Raw genomic sequence first — 20,458 nt, forward strand, 5'->3', positions numbered from 1 at the left:
TCTGATTTTAAAATAACTGTCACTGTAACTTAAGTGGGATGGTGGAAAGAGGATTGTTGAAGACAAAAGATCAACTGAATGCTGATTTTTAAAAAGAAGAAGGGTGAATGGATTTGGTAGAATTTAAGAATGCTGGAAAAAATAGGGAAAATAAGGAAGAGTTTATTTAGCAATTAATCCATGAGTGACAGCCTAATGAGGTATTTTGCCAGGGCCATTTCTAACCAGGAGCAACGCATGGGGGCCTACGCCCTTTGTTACAGCTGATGAGTCTTGTCTTATAATTATATGGGCAAAAAATCTGCAAACTGATCAAGTGCAGCACATAAGAACAAACTGGGAACAACGGCATGCAGGGATAGGAGAGAGCAGAAAGTAGTTAGAACAATTTTTTCAGGGTTGAGAAAGTGATCCTGGTGGACAGGTACTGCCACAGATCCCATGCTTTGCTGACAGTTGCCTTACATGTGCTTTGTGTGGTACTGGGCTCTCTTTGCATGCAAAGAGAACATGTTGTGTATCCACAGCTTGAGAGCAGAGTGACCAGAGCTGATGAACAATTCTAATATATTTCACACCCAACATACCAGAACAGACATATTGTAATGCTTTGAAATAATTTTAGAAGTGTATGAAAGATTCTAACAGATATGCATTTCTAATATGGAGAGGGAGGACAGGGAAGACCTTGGCATGACTGGTTTTGTGCTGACCGACAGCAGGGCAGGGGAGCTCAACGCAGATTTATTCCTTAAAGCTGCCTGCAGGAGAAGGGCACTCAATTGTGATTCAGTGTGAAAGCCAAGACCATCATCACACTCACCCACTGTATCAGCTGAGCAGTCAGATGCTGGCAGCTTAACCATCACCCAGGGCACAGGCAGGGCTTTTAAGGAAGAGGGACTCTCCCAGCTGCAGGCACATATAAGGGCATGATTTAAATTGGATGCCTGCATAGCTCTGCGACTCATAGCTGCTGTACTGACATGGTATCCAGTAATGCCTATCAGTTGCTTCCTCAACAGCAGCTGTGTTTTCTGCAAGAGGAATGGTAGCTAAAAATAAACTGGCTTTGACTTCCTCTTTTAAACCCTTCAGTCTCTTAAAAGGATTTTTTTGTTCTCCCAGAAACAGCAAAGAGAATGTAAGAGACAAAACCAGAACGGTCAATTGCACAAAGAGAACAGCAGAATTAGAAAGCTCAGAGAACAGAAGGAAACTACAATAAAAATCAGAGATGGTAAAAAAAATTGTCACAGTTTTGACCAATATTTTCCAAATTCCCTTTTGCACTTGCAATGACATTTCTGTTAGGCCTTTACTTATATGACTCAGTGGTGCTGAGCAAAAGGGAAATAAGATCTGGATGTTTCTAAATGCAATTTATTTGCTCATTAAACATATTAAAAGAAAGAATTTTGTTCAGTGTTCATCAAATGCACTCTCATGTCTGCACAGTGGAGATTTTTACCCCCTCTTGGAATAAGTATGTTTTACTTCAAATTCTGTCTTCCATAGGACCACAAAATGGAAACACCACACCAAGCATGCAAATGGAGAAGGAATATTCAATTAATCCTTCAGTAACACAGCACTATGTATTCTCATCCAAAATAATTCTACAAATACAGTGCTCATTAGCATGTCCACACTGCTTTCATGATCCTTTTCATAAACATACATAATTCTATATTAAAATATTTCGGAGTTTCATGTATAATTTTTAAATGGCAATCCAAAATTAGCCAGATACAGACTATAGCTCAAAATTCCCCAAGGCAGGGTTGATGATCTCTATTTGAATCTAGTCTTCCAGCAGAGCCCTACTCCCAGCAGGTATCTCTGGACAGGACCAAACTATAAATAAAATCATAAACAGAATTCAGACCATGACTTACAAACCTACCGCTAACAGACCAATACCTGAAGTAAGCTCAGTACAAGGGACAGACAAAGAAATGATGAATACATCTCTGTGCTATTGTCTCAAATTCCAAATAAATACATTTTACCATGTAAAGGTTAGGAAGAATCCAAGAAAGCATGCTGCTGTATATATTTATGTAATCTAGCATGTACCATAAGCTTTACCTATGGCATAGCTATTACCATGGCTTTGTCCCTTCTCTCCCTTTAACACCAGTAACCACAAGCATAAACAGCCACCTCACACTTGCCCAAGTCTAAGTGAAGACAGGGCCACTACCCACACAGCAGATTGCAGGAGTTTCTCCTTCCTCTCCCTGAATCCTGTCCCCACTTGGCAGAAAGCAGCACCCTTCTCCCTTCCTAGATGCACCCACTCACCATTTCCTCCCACACCATTTCCACTTTCACCACACTCTCATGCTTATTTCCTACTCCCTTATTCCTTTGCTCAGCATCACTGATGCAACCCCAGATTCCACATTTCAGGAGTCATGACAAAGCTGTCTGGGCCAGAGATGATGGTGAGCCCAGACAGGGCTCAGCACCATCCCTGGGCTGTCTCCCAGACATTCTGGGATAAATTGACCCATGCTGGGTACCAGGGCCAGCGGCTCCGCACCACTGACAGCTCCAGACAGGGGTAAGGGAAACACAGATATTACTGGTGAACTGCAGCCAGGGCTGCTCCTGCAGCAGTATGTAAAACCAGAGAAGAAAGAGCAAAACTAATTAAACCTTTAAATATTATGGTAGGTGATGTTAAAAGTAATCACAAGAACATAGAATATTAAGTAGGTTTTGGTACCTTTTTAATAGGAAAATGGAGAAAAGGAGCTCCAGTATACCACAACAGAGAAAGTAAAAGATCTGTAAACTGAATCCAAACATAAGCAATGTTTTATTGGGATATAGCAAGCAACCTATCAAATAGGGAACCAGTACAAACGGATTGAACATGACTCTCTTTTAACAGAGATGTATGGTGACAAGACAGCTTCTTTCAGTTATTAAAACAAGTATTCAAAATGTTAAGTAAAGCATTAAAAAAAACAATCATTACAACACCAAAGACAGACAATATTAAAAATGTGCAGAATTTTACTTTTTACAAATTTCTGCATAATGTTAGAAAACAATCATAAATTAAAAAAGGAATAAAATGAAGCTTTTTTGTTTGCAAAGCAACACAAACCTTTAAAAACTAACTATATTTTACATAGGACTACTATTAAAAACAGGTGAATAGCTGAAAATTTAAAGGACAGCAAAAAATACACAACCCAGTTTCACCTGTCAGCAACACCTTCTGCTATCGAAGGAGTTATGTTAGTTCTATGTACAGCTTTAAACATTGCAGCATACCACGAGTAAACCTTAATAAGGTCAAAATAGGACCCTCTGCAAAAAAGGGTGACTTGGCAAGTGTCAGTCCCATCCTGAAATTATAAGTAGTAAAAATTTTAGTACGTCTTTAGTGTAAACCAAAACCTACTTTAATTGGTTCCTCTCTCTAAAGATGCATGTAAACTTTGGGGTTGTTTTTGTTTAATTTTTTGGTATCTTAATTAATGAAATCAAGAACATGTCTGGCTTAAAAATGAGAATGACATACCTCCCTTTTGTTCTGGATACAGTGATGTAGCTATCTCAACATGCTCATTGACACTTCCTAAAAGAGAAAATCATTATGTACTATGTAAAAAATACACACCACCTCTCTCAGTTCAGACTCAGTATATAGTATATTGCCAGCTCTATCCAATAGGATATATATTCTAATTTGGTTTAAACTCTTAATAGATATATTCTCTCTTTACAAAGTTCCATCACATGAAACCAAATTGCTTATTTTTCCTTTGAGGCACAGCATGACCCCAATGAGACAATTAGCTATAAAGAGTTGTTCTTTAGATGTTGTGTCTGTAGAGGTTTTACGTGATATTCATAGATTTTCAGCGCAGGCCCCAGTTTTAATGAAAGTCCAGTCAGTACATCATTTCTTGTCATCAACAGTAATGATTTGCCATCAATTTCCTATAAGAAGAATTAAAGAGTTGATAAAGACAAATATACAAATCTAACAGATGAGAACAGTCATGCAACAAATGGAATACTACTACAGAGGATCAGTGAGAAAAACAGTAGCCTTGATTTTCCTGAAACCATGTTCACAGCTGCTAAATTCTGCTTGCTGTCTGCTTTTCAAGTGCTCACCTGTGCTGACTAAGGCATAAATACTATTTAGTCAAGCACAAAATCCAAATGAGCCTAATTTCAAAATTCCCTCCTTGTAAACCTTTTTCTAATTAATAGGTACAAGTGAAGAATACCTAATTATCAGCCATTAAGGGAAGGGTACTCCTAAGAATGCAGCTTATGAAGTGCATTTCCAAAGCAACTATTACTATTGACAGCAATATGCAAGTTTAAACTACTGAATATCTGCTAATAACTTCAGGTGCCTTCTTTAAAAGGCCAATCTTCCCATACATCCTGTGGGGGGAAAAAGGGAAAAGACTCTTGCAATCAGAAATTTTGAAAGAGCCTAACTGGAGCCTGACACTGAGGGGAAAATTTCTCTTCCTCTTCTTTCAAGGGAAGACAAGAAAAACACATGCCAGCTTAGGTCTCAACAACCCCTACACTTTCCTGCTTAAAATACCTCTTGTAATTCACAGACATGGTGGGATTTTTTTTTTCCTCTCAGACCTTGACTTTCTGACCCGTTTAGGTTAGAAATCCTATAGGCTTTGGATTTCCTTCCCATCTCAAAACCTTGACAAAAGCTTGAAAACTCCATCTAAATAATTTTTAAAGTCAAAATGGAAGAAAAAGAATCCACATCTCTCCACTCCCTTCTCTTATCTTGGAAATATCAGAGATCCCATCCTTGATTACAATGCAACATGAAAAAAAGACTTCTATTAGAGTTCAGCAGGAATTTGTCAAGACTGACCTCTCTTAAAGTTTGATAAAGTTTATAAATACAAAATACATAGACAAACCACAACATAGCCAAAGATTAGCTGAAAGTGGCATTTAAAAAAAGTATCCCAAGATGTATACAACTACTAATCCCTCAGGGGAGTACAAAGTAACAGTAATTCTAAAAGAAAAAAAAATTTCCAATAGCTTTTTACCCAATTATAGCAGGTGCCTCTTTCCAATTACTGTTGAGAATGTAAATGGTTAAAACCAGTTTCTATCCTCTCTTTTCCATTCGTCACAATTCTTTCTGTGGGAATTTTGACACCAGTGAGTGTTTTGCTCATTGCTATGACCGATCTGAAGTTGCTTTTTCTGCTGCTGTTCAACGATGCTATGGAGGAAGAACAGCCTCCAGCTTGATAGGATCCAAATGGAGTAAATCCAGTACCTAGAATAGGAGAAACTCCAAGAATAGGAAAAAAGCATCTATTCCTTTCTCTTCTTCTTCCACAGGGTTTCCTGTATTTTCTAGAAATGCTGGTAACTACTAAGACTTCCACTGAATAGAAAACTGACTCTTTAAACACATTTGTGTAGGAATGAGTGATTACATATTCAGAGTTCAAGCATTTTATATCTGTGTGAATTGTAAGCTTTACCTCTTTCACTTCCTTTAAGTTTTCCACATTAACATGTGGAAATTCTTCTGCTTCTGCAGAATTGTCACACTTTTTTTTGCACCAGGTAAGATTTTGTTCTGGTGACTTCTCTGATTCCTTCTCTGCTAGTCCTCTATTTTCTGGATTTTTTTCAGGATGCAATTCTAATGCTCGCTCTCAGTATGTCTTTTTAATGTTAACTGCAGAGGGACTTCTCTGCACAACTCAAGCTAACAATAATTCCCCACTGTGCCAGGATGACCTCAACACCAGTTTCACATTGTCTTCAGCAAATAACCAGGGGACTGGTTAAGCTTCAAGTCCTCCCACCACCCCTTCTAAGTGACTGAGAAGTGCAAAGTTTTACAGTAAGCCAACACGAGAGCACAGCAGCCAGCACACTCACGTGCTCCTCCATACCATGGCTCTGCCAGAAAGCAGCAGTGGACACCAGTTGATGTCAAACCCCAGTTTCCCTCCTTGTAAGGCACTGCAGTGAGGCCAGCAAACCAGCACTGGGTTACCTGGGCATATCTGGCTATCATAACATAATGGTCAAGAAGCCACACAGGCCACAACAAAGGTCAGAGCACATCTTGAGACCTTGTAAACAGCTTCAGTCTTGGAGTGAGCCACGGTCCCCTGTGCTTCCAGGGCTCCTACAGAAAGCTCAGTCACAAATTGGCAGGCTGTACTTCTCTCAAGGTGTTCATACCCTCATCCTGCAATTGCTATTCCTCCCTCTTCTGGTATTCTGTGTCTCCAACTTCTTGGCTTGTCTGATTTGCTTGCTGATGTTATGGATTTTTGTTATTGGGCAACATCCTTTGGTTGAATCTGTTTTCAGCAGTGAGATCTTTTGATTTTCTGACATCAGTGGAACTCCAAGAAGGAACAAAAGATAATCATCATACAAGCATAACTTCTTACCAGCACTTAGAAATAGAGTTTTTATTAAAACATTCTGCAGCCCTTCAAATGTCTTCTAATTTTCCTTAAAATATTGTAAATTCAGGTCTTAAAGATTTTTTGAGCCACTTATTTTAGGTGAGTCCAGACATATTCAGATTCATCAAAAGAAAGTGTGGACTCATTTATTGCTGTATAAAAGCTCAGAGTAATATTAGATGTCATGATTACCTTCTGGGCTAAGGATATTTTGTAAGGAAACCATTGTGCTACCACTACTGAAGCAGTTCAGTGGAAAACAATTTCCCAGTGTTGTAGGTGAAACCAAATACTTCCCTTTACTGCTTACAATCTCATTCCTCTTCCAGTACATATTCAGGGCAGTAGATCAAATGAAACTAGGTTTCTGGGGCCCAGGCAACTGCAAATGACAGAGAAAAATAGAAATGGCCAGAATTGCAGCCGCATGCCTGGTGCTCAACAGACAGAGGATGGCTAAGGGTTCAAAATTAATCTGTCTGCACTGCCATACCTGAGAGATCCTGACAAAAAATACTGCAAGAGCACAGTTAAAGTTAGTGGCAGCAAATAGTGTAGAAGAAACTGAACAGCACCACTGATAAGAAGTTAGGGATGGGATTGTTTATGGGGCTGTTCCTGGTGGAGACAGGGAATAGGCTGACAAACCTGGCACATAGAACCAGGCACTTGCTGCTCCTCATGCTGCTAATGGAAAGGAGGGGGAAGGAAGTGGCAATGACTTCTGCTGTGATTATCCATCCCTCAGCTCTTGGCCACAACCTGGTGGCAGCTGTCAGCCTCTCTCTCCAAGGTTTTAGCATAAGGTGAAGTTGGCAGTGGAATTAGAGCCACATTTCTGCACATGGCTGTCCTAGCAGAGTCCTCAGTTACCCTACTGAAGCCACTTATTCTCATTGCAGAATACTAATAAAGCATACACTCTACCTCTAAGCTGCTTTCTATAAGACTATTGAAAACCGATTTCCCAAAACTCATAAATTAGCCTCACCTTTCTGCTGTAAAATCAGTAGTAATTTCTGCAGTATTATTAACAAGCCAGCTGTGAGACAAAGAGGTCAAGATATTTGATGGAAGTCAGAAGTATCTGTCAGTATAAAGAAAAGGCTCCCAGAGGCCACAATTACTTTGCCTATGTTGTTGTTTTAAGCACATTTTCAGGGCTGTTGTGACATGGATGCTGGCATTAAGGAATGGACACACTCAAACATTTTCCTTTTTGGCCTGTTCACTCATCTTCAATTTCTGAAAAGTAAGTAGCAGCTGCAGAAAGAATCCCTCTCTGCAATCTGCCAGAGAATAACCCAACACCAGGTTTTGTTCTTGTTTCCTCAAGAACAAAGAACTAGATTTAGATACTTTGTTATATGCATCAGGAACAATCAGATGGGATTTCACAGACTTGGTGCTGAAGGTCAGCAACATTAACCTGACCAACCATGATGTCATTTCATATGCAATGTACAGTCTCCCTCCAAAGCTGCCAATTACTTGCACAAGCTCAATACCTTGGAAGGCTGAGCCATTTATTTTGATAACCAATTACAAGTGTGGGTGAATAATTTCCTGGTAGTCACACATAAGCCTACAGACTTATCTGGGGAGGTGCTGAATTGCCAATCTGATGTAAGTTAGTTCTCTATGGAACAAGTGGGCTGTAGGCCAAGTAAACTGACTTCCCAATTCTGCCCCACTAACACATCTTTACCAGCTGCTGGCAGGTGAGTTACAATGAGCCACCTGACTGTTAAGCTCTTTGCTGATCTAATCTACCAAAAGAAGTCTTCCATCAGTATCAGCAGTTACGAGGCCCAGAAACAAAGACCCAACCTGTTTCTCAGACTGAGTCCTACAAACACACTGCTCCTCTGCCAACTAGTTCTTCCCATATTCACTTGTACTGCCAAGTTCCATGCAACACAGCAGCAGCCTCTTTTTCACCCTATGCCTTCAAACTTATATTGTTGCTTAGAAGCCTCAGGTTTTACAAATACTCATGAGTGTAATTACACAATACACTAAGAAAGAAGGGAATTCACATTTTAAACACCATTCACATTTTAAATAACAAGACAGTGAAACTGAGTGGGTTGTACAGGGAGACAGTTCAAGCTAGAAAATTTGTTTAGATTTCTCACCTTTCTGAATCTTATCTTAAACAAACTCCAACTCATTATCCACAGCTTGTAGAACAATATTATTACTCAGAGATCACAGTCCCATGCATTGTCACCCAATAACAGACTCAAATCCCACCATTAATGTGGGATTTTCTCTCCCATTTTACAGTACATAACCAGGTCCACAGCAAAAATGTGCAATGCGAGAAACTGGTGGCAGTCAAAAGGTGTTTGCTAACAGATTTACCTGTTCCTGAAAAGCACTGGCTTGTTCTTCAAATCCAGCTGTTCTGAAATAATTCACAACATCGGTAACAGCCCAGTCAGCAGGATCCAGAGGTCTCCCATTCTCTACTGAACTGCAAAGTGCAAATGCAGACAAGTAATCACTAAAGGTGTGCAGAACATTTGCTGCTTCTTTGTGCATGCCTCACGTACATCCCCTCCTTCCTTGTTTCTCCAGGAAAAGTGTTCTGCAATATATCTCCTCCACTCCAATACAGAACAGTCACTCCTGTTCTTTTGCATTCCAAAGACCTGATGCTGGAGAAAACTGAGACACCTCTCCTTTCAGAAAAGAAGAAAGTATATGAAACTTCACATCAGCCAAAGGTAACCAGTTAGGATCTTCCTACAAGTGTGCTGTCTGCTGTTGGAGAATGAATACTACCATAAGTGGGGTACCAAGTTCCTCCCTTTCAAGCTTGCAGCTTGCTTTCAGCTACCAAGTACTTAAAGAATGATATGTGGATTATTCTTTACACAAATAAGACTGTCCTTATAACATGGGTAGAAATTACTGGTAGCCATCTTTATCTTGCAAAACAGCAACAAATAAATTACAAACAAACAGAACTCCCCAACTAAAACAAAAAAGAGGCACCAAACGATTGCACTAATTCTCAATATAGACAATTTCCCAAAACTGCTGCCAGACTCATCTTTGGACAAATCTATGGACTTCTTAAATAGCTGTGCATCTGAGAAAACATCTCTTAAACAGAATCAGAATTAATTCCTTCTGCGATTAACCTCAAGCAATTGCTTTCCAAGTACCAAAAACAACAAAACATTCATATTACTATCCTTATCCTGCATTTCTTTTCCTCAAACTGTAATCACCCTATCACAAAGACAACCTTGGTGAATCTGAACATTTTGGGTAAAAAAAGAAACACAGTGAACTCAACTGCCTTTTCTACTGCAATTTATGAGGATGAAGAGCAAGACATCAAAGAGCTTCTTTAACATATTTCTCCAACTAGAAGTCCTGAAGTTCATGCCAAATATTTTCCATTGTTATATTTGCTTAACCATAACGCTAATGAAGAAATATTGAAAATGTACAGATCAGGATAGGTGTCAGAATCCTGTCCATTTTCTGGTCTGAAGCTTAGACAGGACTTTGATTTCAACAGGACCAGCTGGAAAAGAAACACAGATTGTACTCTCCTGACAATATTTTTGTTCTGTCCTTTAATTTTATTTTTTTTCCAACAGTCACCATCTCTGCCTTTCCTGGACGTGTATGTTTTTCAGCAAAATAACTGGGCGAATCAAGGGCCAACCATTTTTCAAAGCAGCCAAATGGAATCTATATACAGAGTGCCTCCCATCACTGTTTCTACAAGATTCTTATTTCTGCAGCTACCTGAGTCCTGAAGGAAGACTCATGAAATCAACGATTTGTGCACGTCCCCAAACTCTTGAAACGTGTCTGTCATTATGACACCAAAATCTGGCCACAGGGATAATCTGCAACCTGTGTTACACTGGGCCTTCTAAAAGCAGTTTCTTTCACTTATCACAGATCTCCAAGCAATGAGAAATGGAGTTTCTTACTTTTGCTCATCACATAATAACTTACTTCATGAATTTCTTCATTGATAGTGATTACACAGAAAGCAACACTCAGCAAAATTGAAAATGAGACTATCTGGCCTTATCAGAGCCGCACTTTTTTCCTATGTATTTTTTTTAAAATTGGAGAATGTCTTTCAACTAAGATTTTTTGGTGTTGTGCACATTCTGAGGCTTAAGAAGTAAAATGCCACACAAAATCTGCATGTATTTATAAAAGCAGCATTTAAGGAATTACATTTAAATATTTGCATTTTCCCTAAGACAGACTGTCACTTTCAATTACTTTAATTTTTTACCAAAAAAATAAACAAAATGTCAAGCATTCAGTTAAAAAAAAAATAAAGATACTAATTTTAACCCTTCCTAAACAGCAAATAAAAGGTTCAGTCTGTAAAAATATCACCTAACTGTAATTTGCTTATTTCTCCAAACACTTTAATTTCAAATTAAATATGGCCCCAAACCCTCCTTTCTACAATTTTTTATCTCAGCCCAAGAGCTTTATTTTTTCTTGTAGCTCTTTTTTTATCACTGGGGAACTACAGCTTGATCCAGGTCCAGCCCCATCCAGGGCTCAACTGCAATGACTTCAGGGACTCTACCTCAGTCATTAATTAATCACAGAAAATAATTGCAAGTTCCTGCCTCAAGGAATAGCATCATGCTGGACCTCAAGTAGAGCAAATTTCCACAGATACAGCTGCAAAAGACTGGAAGGCATGTAGCAGACTACTGGAGGCTGGCTGGATTTTAACCCATCTACCCTCACAGATGCTCATTTGGCTTGTAGACTTTGTTAGTCTCCTCCTCACGCTGCTCCTGACATGGCTCTACTCTTTAGTCAAGGCAAGGGAATATATAACATCCACAGCTTAGCCACACACTAGCTTATGCCTGACATCCTGGATGCTTTAAAATCTTATGAGGACTGGCATTTTAGGCTTTGAAAAGAAATACTAGATACACTGACAATGAATAAGAATTAGGCTTGTCTGTTTTTCACCACTGTCCCTGTGCCTTTATTGCCATCATGTGGCAGAAGCAGCAAGGTCTGAATGGATATAGCTGAAAACAAACAGATTTTATCCAAGCTATTTTTATGCACTTCAAAAAAGTGTCAAATACTTCCTCTGTAGACATGCCCACATACACACTATATACATTCATTTAGAAACCATAGCCCCACAGTTTAAATACAATTTCCAGCTACTCTAAAAAGCCACCTTAGCAATCAGTAGTTGAGTCTTTATCACCCAAGCCTTGGGGAAAATGATTAAACGTAAACTGTCCCTGCTTTGACTGCCTCCTTTCTCCTCCCACCCCAGAGTGCTCAATGAAGAAACCAGACTGTCAAAGGGAAGATGGTTTCTGAGGGACACACGACAATTATTCATAGTCACTGAATAGGAAAATGCTCTTTATGTTCGTGTGGCGTAGCCAGCATCTCAAGTGAAGGGGGAGGATGCTGATTTTAATGGCTGCCATCAGATCTTTTGATGCTTTTCATAATCAGTAGTCTGAAGTGACCATTATTATTTACCTTACCCTAGTGCCTGGTAGCCTATGTATTGTCAAGTTTTTTTGGATAGCTTATGTAAAAGATCTGAAAGAGAATAATGAGGTACAGCTGCACAAAGTGCTGCAGCTTGACAGAACAGACTAAAAGCTTACTCTAGTACCTTTCCTTATGGTCTTTTTTTATTTTTTTAAATTATATACATGTGTGTACATCTCTCTCACCATGGCCTCTGTAACCCTAAAACAGCAAAGCCAAGTTTTTCCACACAGAACTTCATTTCTCAGATCATTCTCAGATCATCTCAGAATTGCTAGTCCTAATTAAAGAATTTCTGACTTTAAATAAATGCTCACAAAAAAGTTCTGATGCCTTAGTCTGTAGTCTACCACACAAAAGAAAGTTGTAGAGCAGTACACACCACATCTCTGCCTTATTCCCACTCTAGGTCTGAAATAAAACCCCAGCAACTTCAGGCTTCTCCAATAAGCAGCTTAAAGTATCTGTTTCAGAAGGGAACTGACACCTAAGAGATGCTGCTACTACTGCTCAGCCCTAGACAGGTGGGCTGGCAGCAGAGAAGGGCACAGAGAGGTCACTTCCACACAGGACACTTCTCTCATTAGGCACCGTTTCTGCAAAAGCCACTAACAGCAGGTGACCAGAGGAACAATATTGGCTACAGTGCTGCTACTTGCTTTAGTCTCTGGTTGAGTGGAATAGAAAAAATGTACCCCTAACTTACTTGTTTCTACACCTCTTCATTGCTATACAGTTATACCACACATCACTTTTAATCAGCTCAGTGCCCTGGACTCTTCTATTTCAAAGCTGAAACACAACAGAAGTAAAGAACAGGGAGGGTTTGAAATGAACAAAGATGGAGATGGACACTATTGCCAACCACATTAGTTCAAAGCAAAACTACATTCAAAATCCACGTGCTGTTTACGTAAAAGGAACACTTACTTTTTGACATCCAGAGAGCCATTTTCTTTGTTTTCCATGTCAACAGTTAGCATAGGGAGGATAGAAGCTTTACTTCAGCAACTGATTGATAGGGAGGGAAAAAAGAAGCTGTATTTAATTACTGGTAGTATGACCAGAGCAGCGTAATGTAACAGAAACAAGCATTCTAGCAGGGACACAAGCATGTTTCCACTTGAGAGCAACAGTGCTGTCAAAGACCGATTTCCTTGGAAGCCTGGCAAAATTGATAGTAGCTAATGAACTAGGAAAAAAGTTGGCCTATGCTTCAAACACAAGAAATAATTCTTGCCTGAAAATCAAGGAAAGTAATATTACATTTAATCCTTTTCACAAGTGTTAAAATTTTGATCAAACTGTATGCATTCATATACGTGGAGACTGACCTACAATATATAGCTGTGTATCAAGATAGCTTAATAGGCCTTCAATCATCCCGTGATAGAGAATCCAAACAGATGGAAGATCTTTAGAAAAGTTTGGAAATCCATAGTCTTGTTTTACAAATGTGGACTTGGATACAGATGAGTATGTCACTTATGCCCATTGTGCAAATGAAGCTGGTAAGCAGAGTTACTAATTGAGCCCCAAACTCCTGAGGCCTAAATCAGTACGTTATCCATAAGACCTCCCCCTTCCTGCACTAGAGCAGCTTCTTCTATAGGTATGCTACACTGGACTCGAAAAAGGAAAGGAGCACTTGAAGGACACAGGAGAAAATCCAGTCTGTTTCCTTCCTTGCAGCATGCTGGAGTACTTGTACCACATAGCTTTTTCCATCACTCCTCAGAACATGCAGAAATGACCCAAGACTTTCATTTCTGTTCTCAAGTAAGCCATTTCTATTTCAGAGAGCACCAGAGAACGGACCAAGGACTCAGGATGTTCTTGCTGTAGCATTAATGGATGCCAGTGAAATGTCTCAAAGCTCTGGGGAGTACAGAATAGGAAAATCATGCTCTTCAGCTAAAAACTTTGCAAAAATAGAGAATAGCAATTAATATTGCTGTGGGAAAAAAAAAAAATAAAAGAAGACCCTTTATTATACACGAAGAAGCATGTAAAGCACCAAGAAAACAGTAACAAACTATTCGAAAAGATGCTTTTCCTGCACCGCTGACCAAACAACTCCACGCATTCCCTGAAATCACTTCTCGGTTCACCTGAGGTGACTGCAGACGATACCCGTACCAGCCTACCTGCGGAACGCCCCGCGCCGCGGCCGCGCACGGCCCGGAGCCCCCGGGCTCGGGGCGGGCACCTCCCGCGGAGCCCCCGGGCCCGGGCAGCGGGGGCTCCCGGGGCTCCGCTTCTCGCGGCGGCGCCGGGGCTGTGACACGCGTTCAGCATCTCACGGGCAGCCCCGAGCCCGCTCGCACTGCACCACATTGTCAGTTCTGACTGGGGGCGGGGGAAGCAAGGCAGAAAAACCTACCTACGAGCAACTAAACCAGCGCATGGCTACCGGCTGCTGCGGAGCGGCGGAGCCCGCGGCCCCCGCCCCCCGGCGGCAGCGGGCGCTCCGCGGCGGCTCCGAGTGACACCGGGAGGGGCCCCGCCCGGCCCCGTGACGCGGCCGCCACACACGGACCGCCCGCGTCATGGCCGCCGCGTTAAAGGCGCCGCGTCGCCGGCCCGCTCGGCACCGGGGGCGGCCGTGGGGCTGCGGACGGCAGCGGGGCGGGACACGGAGCGGCGCCTCCGCCGAGCGGCTGAGCCCCGGCAGCGCTTACCGCCGGGGGAACCGCGGAACGCTGTGGGCGGGCTCGGACCTGCCGACGGCACACGGCCGGAGAGCAGCGCTCGGGGCTCGCTTCATGACTTGAGGTTCTTGGGGCCTCCTTGTGGGCCCTTCTACTCCTCCTACGAAACGGGGTGTAAGAGGTAAAGGAAAGGAAACAAATCCCTAGTTGTTGAAGGATGCAGTACCTAGCCGAGGAAATTTTATACAAGGTAGGAAGTAGGAGTCGCCAGATGTTGGAAAATTGTTGAAGTTACGAAAATTCATTCCTAGAATGAGTTCGTCAACACATATGTGAGTAGCAGACACTTGGCTTTCTGTGGAGCTCGTGCAACTGGAGGTTTGGGGTGATGGGAAAGACGAGTGACCAGGAACAGCACAACCGAGTCACCCCCACCCTGCCACCGCCGGCTCTGGGGAGAGAGAGGAAGGAGATGGAGGCATTGGGTCTGTGGATCTTACCAGCTGAGCTCCAGACTTTATTTCACAAGGAAACCGTACCCACGGGATTTTCTGTACAGAAAGAATCAACTCAAAGTGCTTACAAATTACTAAGTGTCCCACTGGCAATAAAATCTCACCCATAGAGTTTAATACAAAAGTTGTCAAGTTTTTATGGCAACAGCACTTCTTTTTTTCTTTTTATACCATTTTTAAATCTCTTCAGTATTTCCTTGATTGCTCATGTTTTCTAATGGCATATAAGCATTACCTAGATGCACTGTCAGTGCAAGGGAAATCAAGCAAGGACTATCAATACACCCTACTTTCCCCACACATGGGCTTTGCAGCCAGGGCTGCATCCCAGCCACTACTCAGATGCCATGACCTTTTGATTATCCTTAACAGGCTGGGTTATTTCAAATTTGTGGGATGTTTTACTTGAAAAATTTCTTTCTGAGTCAAGCCACTCAAATTACACTCCTGTTGTTTGCTGCAAGGCAAGGGGGATCTTACAGATTACCCTGGGATTTGCACAGAACCTACTGGTGACTCTGGCCTGATTTCCGCAGAGCTCTGACATGAGTGCCGGGCTGGCATGGACAGAGGGAGTCTGCTTGACCACCAGAGTGGGCACATGGGGCTGTCCCAGGCGCTTTGCATCCATCTCACTCCCAGACAAAGCTTACTGAACCCTGGCTTGCATGGGGATTCAGGTCACCTAACTGCTGACTGGACACAGTTACAAGCGCTAAAATTATCAGAAAAGTGAACTTCTGGGCAAAGGACTGTAGACACAAACTTCCCAAACCACTTTATTTTGTCTTACATATGTGCTGTCAGATAAATAACCAGAGCTTGCAGAAGCTTTGCAAGTAACAGCACTCAAGTGTCAACAGAAGTGTTGAGAACAGAGGGCAGTAACAGTCCTCACTGCTTTGGGATTTAAATAAATGCAGATAAACAAAATAAATAGAGGATTAAGTGTACTGTGCCCTAAACAAAACCGTCCTCCCATCCCAAACTGTACTGTAAAATGTGGCATATCTGTGTTGGACAAGTGAGCCAGGCAAGGCAATTCTTCTCTGTCTCTAAAGAAATAAACATTCTAAATGAAGCCATAATGAGTTTTCTGCATCAGCTGGTTTCTAACTTTGGTAATGAACTGACATTTGAGGATACAAATATAAACGAGCTATTTTACTCATACTCCCTTTCATCATGTTCTTCAGTTAATCCTTTGAGTATTCAAAGTGAGGCTCACACAGTGCATGCATTCCTTCTAGAGGACCTTGAAAGAGAGGATTTTTAAGGAAATGGGTTGTGGAAAAATTCAGTGTGGAATATGATCTGTGGCTTGTATTTTCATTCATTGGGGTAAGGTAATTTAATTATAATGAAATTATGTCTGGAGGGAGATAAAGCAGAAAAGTGAATTAGTCTTTTGTTTTACTATTTGCATCCCACTTCTGTCCAAAAATGAAAAGTTTCCAAGCTATGCAGGGAACCAAGTGAAACCAGAGTTGGTAGATCCAGGTCAAGGGGACTGTCCTGTGTGTGTCTGAACTTCTGCTATCACACGAGGGGAGACAGGCAAAAGTCAGCGCAGGAATCGGACACCAGCAGACCCTGTTTTCTGGGTATTGAAAAATGCCGATTTTCTACTGCAAAGCTATCCTGTCGTTTTGTCCCTGGCAATGAAAGAGTAGAAGATGAAATGCATGGCACATGTGGCAAAGGATAGCATAGCACCCTGTTAGCTGTGGAGAGGGTACTGAATTTCAGTTCCCCAGAGATAAATAAAGGCCTTTGAACCTTCTTTATTCCAGTGCCCTGGGTAAAAAACATGGTTACGTGCACGTTGGGAAAGGTGAGTGAGGAAATAACACAGGACCTGTGTGGTTTCACACTGAGGAAAGTCCCTCTCCATAAGATGGCATTATGCAGAGTAGAATTGATCTATCCCAGTGTAAAGCACCATTTCTTTGCCAAAAACGACAGAATGTTTCAGAGCCTCGGGACTGGGCCCTAAGCATGGGCGGCCATGCAGGCCGCGAGCCGCCCGGCGCCGCGGGGGCTGCTGGGAGTTGTAGTTCCGCAGGGGCCGCCCGGGGCACACCTTCCCCTCACGGCGCCGGCGGGAGCAGCGGGGCGGCTCTGGGAGCTGCTGCTGCCGCCCGTACCTGAACCGCGGCGGAACAAACGCTGCAAGGTGCTTGCTTCTCCTCTGGGTTTTCAGGGAGACAGTTCGGGGCTGGACGCGATGGTTTGTGGCTCCCGCTGCTCACTGTGAGGAGAAAGTAAACCAGAGAGATTTCATCCAGATGTGGCTGGAGCCCAAAAAGTCATCAATTCCTTGTAATGCCCAGCACTGGCAGCACGGGAATCCAATGGGACACAGGATGTTTCTAAATAACTTTTGTCACGAGTGTGAAAGTGACACGGGTGTAAGACGCCGGCTTGCCCAGCAAATTGAATTAATGTATAGCTATGTCCAATCAATTGCTAACAACAGTCTAAAAATCCCTTTAGCATCATTTGCCTCCTAGCAATACAAGACTGAAAAGGGACCAGGCCATGGGGTTTGATCTCCTGGCATCACAGCCAAGCCTTCTCACAAAGTCCTTTATCACCCAGTGCTGGCTTGGGGTCCCCCTAAGGAATCTCACCCCACTCTGCCGGGCAGAAAGGCTCTGTCCAGCTCCTCTTTGCTGGGGATTAAGAAATTTTAATCTACAGCTTGAAAAATATATAAACAGTTTATACCTGTTTGTTCCTGTAGTAATAATCTTTAGTTTAATATTGTTTAATATTTGACTTCTCTGTTTCTCTGGTATTTACATTCTTATATAGACACAGCTATCTGAATGACCACAGCCCTTTCATTCTCTACATTTTCTGATCTTGTTCCCCCATCTCCTTTCTGTACATTCACCTTCCAGGAGTGGACATTTGGACCTATACCCTGGGCTGCAGTAGTGTCTCAGCAGAACCTTCTCCCTTTCCAGCCTGCTCTGAATAGCCCCTTCTTCCACACTACACTTTTATCACACCTGTATGGTACTGATGATTTGAGACATTCTTGGACTGATTTTTCCACAGCTCCTGGCAACTATTATCTACCCAGAAAGAGGAAAAATCCCTGTTACTGGTCCAGCTGCACCTTTCCAGCACTTTACTCTCAGAAAACTGTCTTTCCTCACTTAAGATCTTTTCCACCCCTGTCCATAGTCTTTTTAGTTTGCTTGAATGGAATTTTGCCACTTACCTTTCTCTACAGTATCAACAGCTTAATACATGCTGTCCTGCTCTCCCTGCCCTACTTCAGTGCTCCACAGAGGAATGAGAGACAGTTCTTACCCCATGGAGTCCAGTAATGAAGTGCCCCTCTTCAATTCCTGTCTTGGCCAGGAAGGTTCTCCAAAAACCATGCTGTGTCTTTTTCAGCGTCCCCTTCTGACCTGTCAGGGTTTCTGCATGGCTGGGTATTGTCATGTTGCTCTGAAGCTCTGCATAAAACCTGGACAAAAGCCTAAAGATTGCAATGGTGTTAAGCAAGTGAGGAGAGAAAGGAGGCAGAAAACCCATGGCCAGAATGCCACAGAGCAACTTGGTACCAGCCTGGCATTCATTTTCGAGGCAGTTATGTTACAGTGTGTGTTAAACATGGAATCAGAGCACAGCAGCCAGTCAGCCTCAATTTACTTTCCATACATTTCCCTGGGTACACCCTTACAAGGTGAAGAACAGGGTCTGTAGATGTGCACAACGTTTTGTGAAAGCTCTGGCTGTCAGGCTGAGAGCTGTGAAAGTGCCCAGCACTGGATTAGTGACAGCTTCTGGCTGCCAGCCTGTGGGGAGCAGCACTGCTCAGACTCACTGATCAGGCAGGGGGACAAAGATCTTGTCCTAGTGGGGATGCCCTGAAACCTTTGCTTTAGCATCCTAAGGTACTTTTTATACAATATGCATTACCCAATCTTTTTTTTTTTTTTTATATGAATCTCCAATATGATGAGTAGTGTTTCAGCCTCTTCATACCAGCCTAAAAATGAACGTGTGCAGAAGCTGACTACAATGCAAGGCCAGTGATACCTTTCTGCTTTTGCTTCCTTTTTTTTCCAAGACTGAACTGCTTAAATAAATCTTCCTGCACGTGAATTATATCCACTTCACTGAGAATTTCTTGCCCTACTTATTTTGTTGTGCAACTCCTTATTGTGGTAGTTGCTCATATTTAATAAAGCTTCTGTCTAGACTTAAACCTTTGTTATTTTGAAGCTTATACTTTATATTAAAACATCATTGTATAAAACACAGCTCATTGTGCACATACTAGCAGTAATACCTGCCACATATTTTCCCAGCTTGTGATAATGTAACAAGAAGCTTATAAAAAATATTCACATGAAATATCAACACTGTTGCAGAAAATCCAGCCTGATAAAAACATTTTATATAAACATGGCTCAGACATCTCAGTAAAATAGCTACTACCTCTCAGGGAAAACCAAATGTAGCCCTTGGTTGTACAAAGTGAGGTAAATGAAAAAGCAGAACATGATGACACACTCAGAAAAACACAGTTACAGACAATAATGTGTCAACAAAACACCAGCAGAAATCTCAACTATATTTCAAACAGTACACTGAAAAATTAGTGCTAAGTTTTCCCCCCCACTTTGCTGAGAAGCTTTTCTCCTAGGAGTGAAGAACCTGACTGTCAGAATATCCAGATTTTTAGGATTTATAAAGCAACCATGTCTCAGTAAATGCTGGCATCTTCTCTCCATGTTGCTATTTTGGTGTAACTGCCAGAAGTGATGCCAGGTATGGAAGAACAGAGTCTGGCATTTCATTCTTTGCTTAGCCTTGGAGGATGCTGCTCCTCAGCCCTCTGAAAGCACCCTGGACCCAGGGAAGGGCATTTTCTGCAGCCCTCAGTTACTGCTTCTGTTGGGGGAACTTACAGGTGCTCTATCTGCTCTTAGGCTCTGGACTGTGAGCAAACCAGAAGAAATGACATCCCTATGATTTGTGTGTCACTATGCAAGCTCAAAGCATGCACACACTGCTTTGGTGGACAGTGGTTGCCAAAACAGACTGCAAGAAAGGAACTGCTGTTACAGGAGGGCAAATGTTCCAGTCACACATTGGATGACCCTGTTTTCCCTTCTCTCCTTTGATATAAAGCAAAGGATACATCTGAACATGAGCAGACATTACATTCATGACATGCAGTTCTGCATTAAGGTTATTACATTTAAACTGATCATTTAAAAACTTACTCAGCTCTTAAACTGGTTGATGAGACTGATCACAGGTG

The 20,458-nt window shown here is 42.0% G+C and overlaps 1 protein-coding gene across 9 annotated transcripts in view; it reads right to left on the bottom strand.

The window, feature by feature from the left end:
- Positions 1 to 14,539, bottom strand: part of LOC131580942 (sterile alpha motif domain-containing protein 13) — a 38,752-nt gene extending 24,213 nt beyond the window's left edge. For 3 of the 9 annotated variants that reach the window (XM_058842727.1, XM_058842726.1, XM_058842723.1), the window contains exons 1-2: positions 14,386 to 14,520; positions 8,832 to 8,943 (exon numbers count right to left, since the gene is read on the bottom strand). Coding sequence is in view for 2 of the 9 variants with exons in the window: in XM_058842728.1 (XP_058698711.1) it covers positions 3,820 to 3,963; positions 8,832 to 8,943; positions 12,933 to 12,985 (309 nt within the window). In the remaining 7 variants the exon portion in view is untranslated. Of the gene's footprint in view, positions 1 to 823; positions 913 to 2,805; positions 3,964 to 8,831; positions 8,944 to 12,932; positions 13,014 to 14,385 lie in introns of those variants that run through there. The other 6 variants (XM_058842725.1, XM_058842722.1, XR_009277988.1 and 3 more) reach the window with 5 other exon arrangements.
- Positions 14,540 to 20,458: the final 5,919 nt, after the last annotated feature.

This window comes from Poecile atricapillus, chromosome 7, assembly GCF_030490865.1.
Source record: "Poecile atricapillus isolate bPoeAtr1 chromosome 7, bPoeAtr1.hap1, whole genome shotgun sequence".
Classification (NCBI taxonomy): domain Eukaryota; kingdom Metazoa; phylum Chordata; class Aves; order Passeriformes; family Paridae; genus Poecile; species Poecile atricapillus.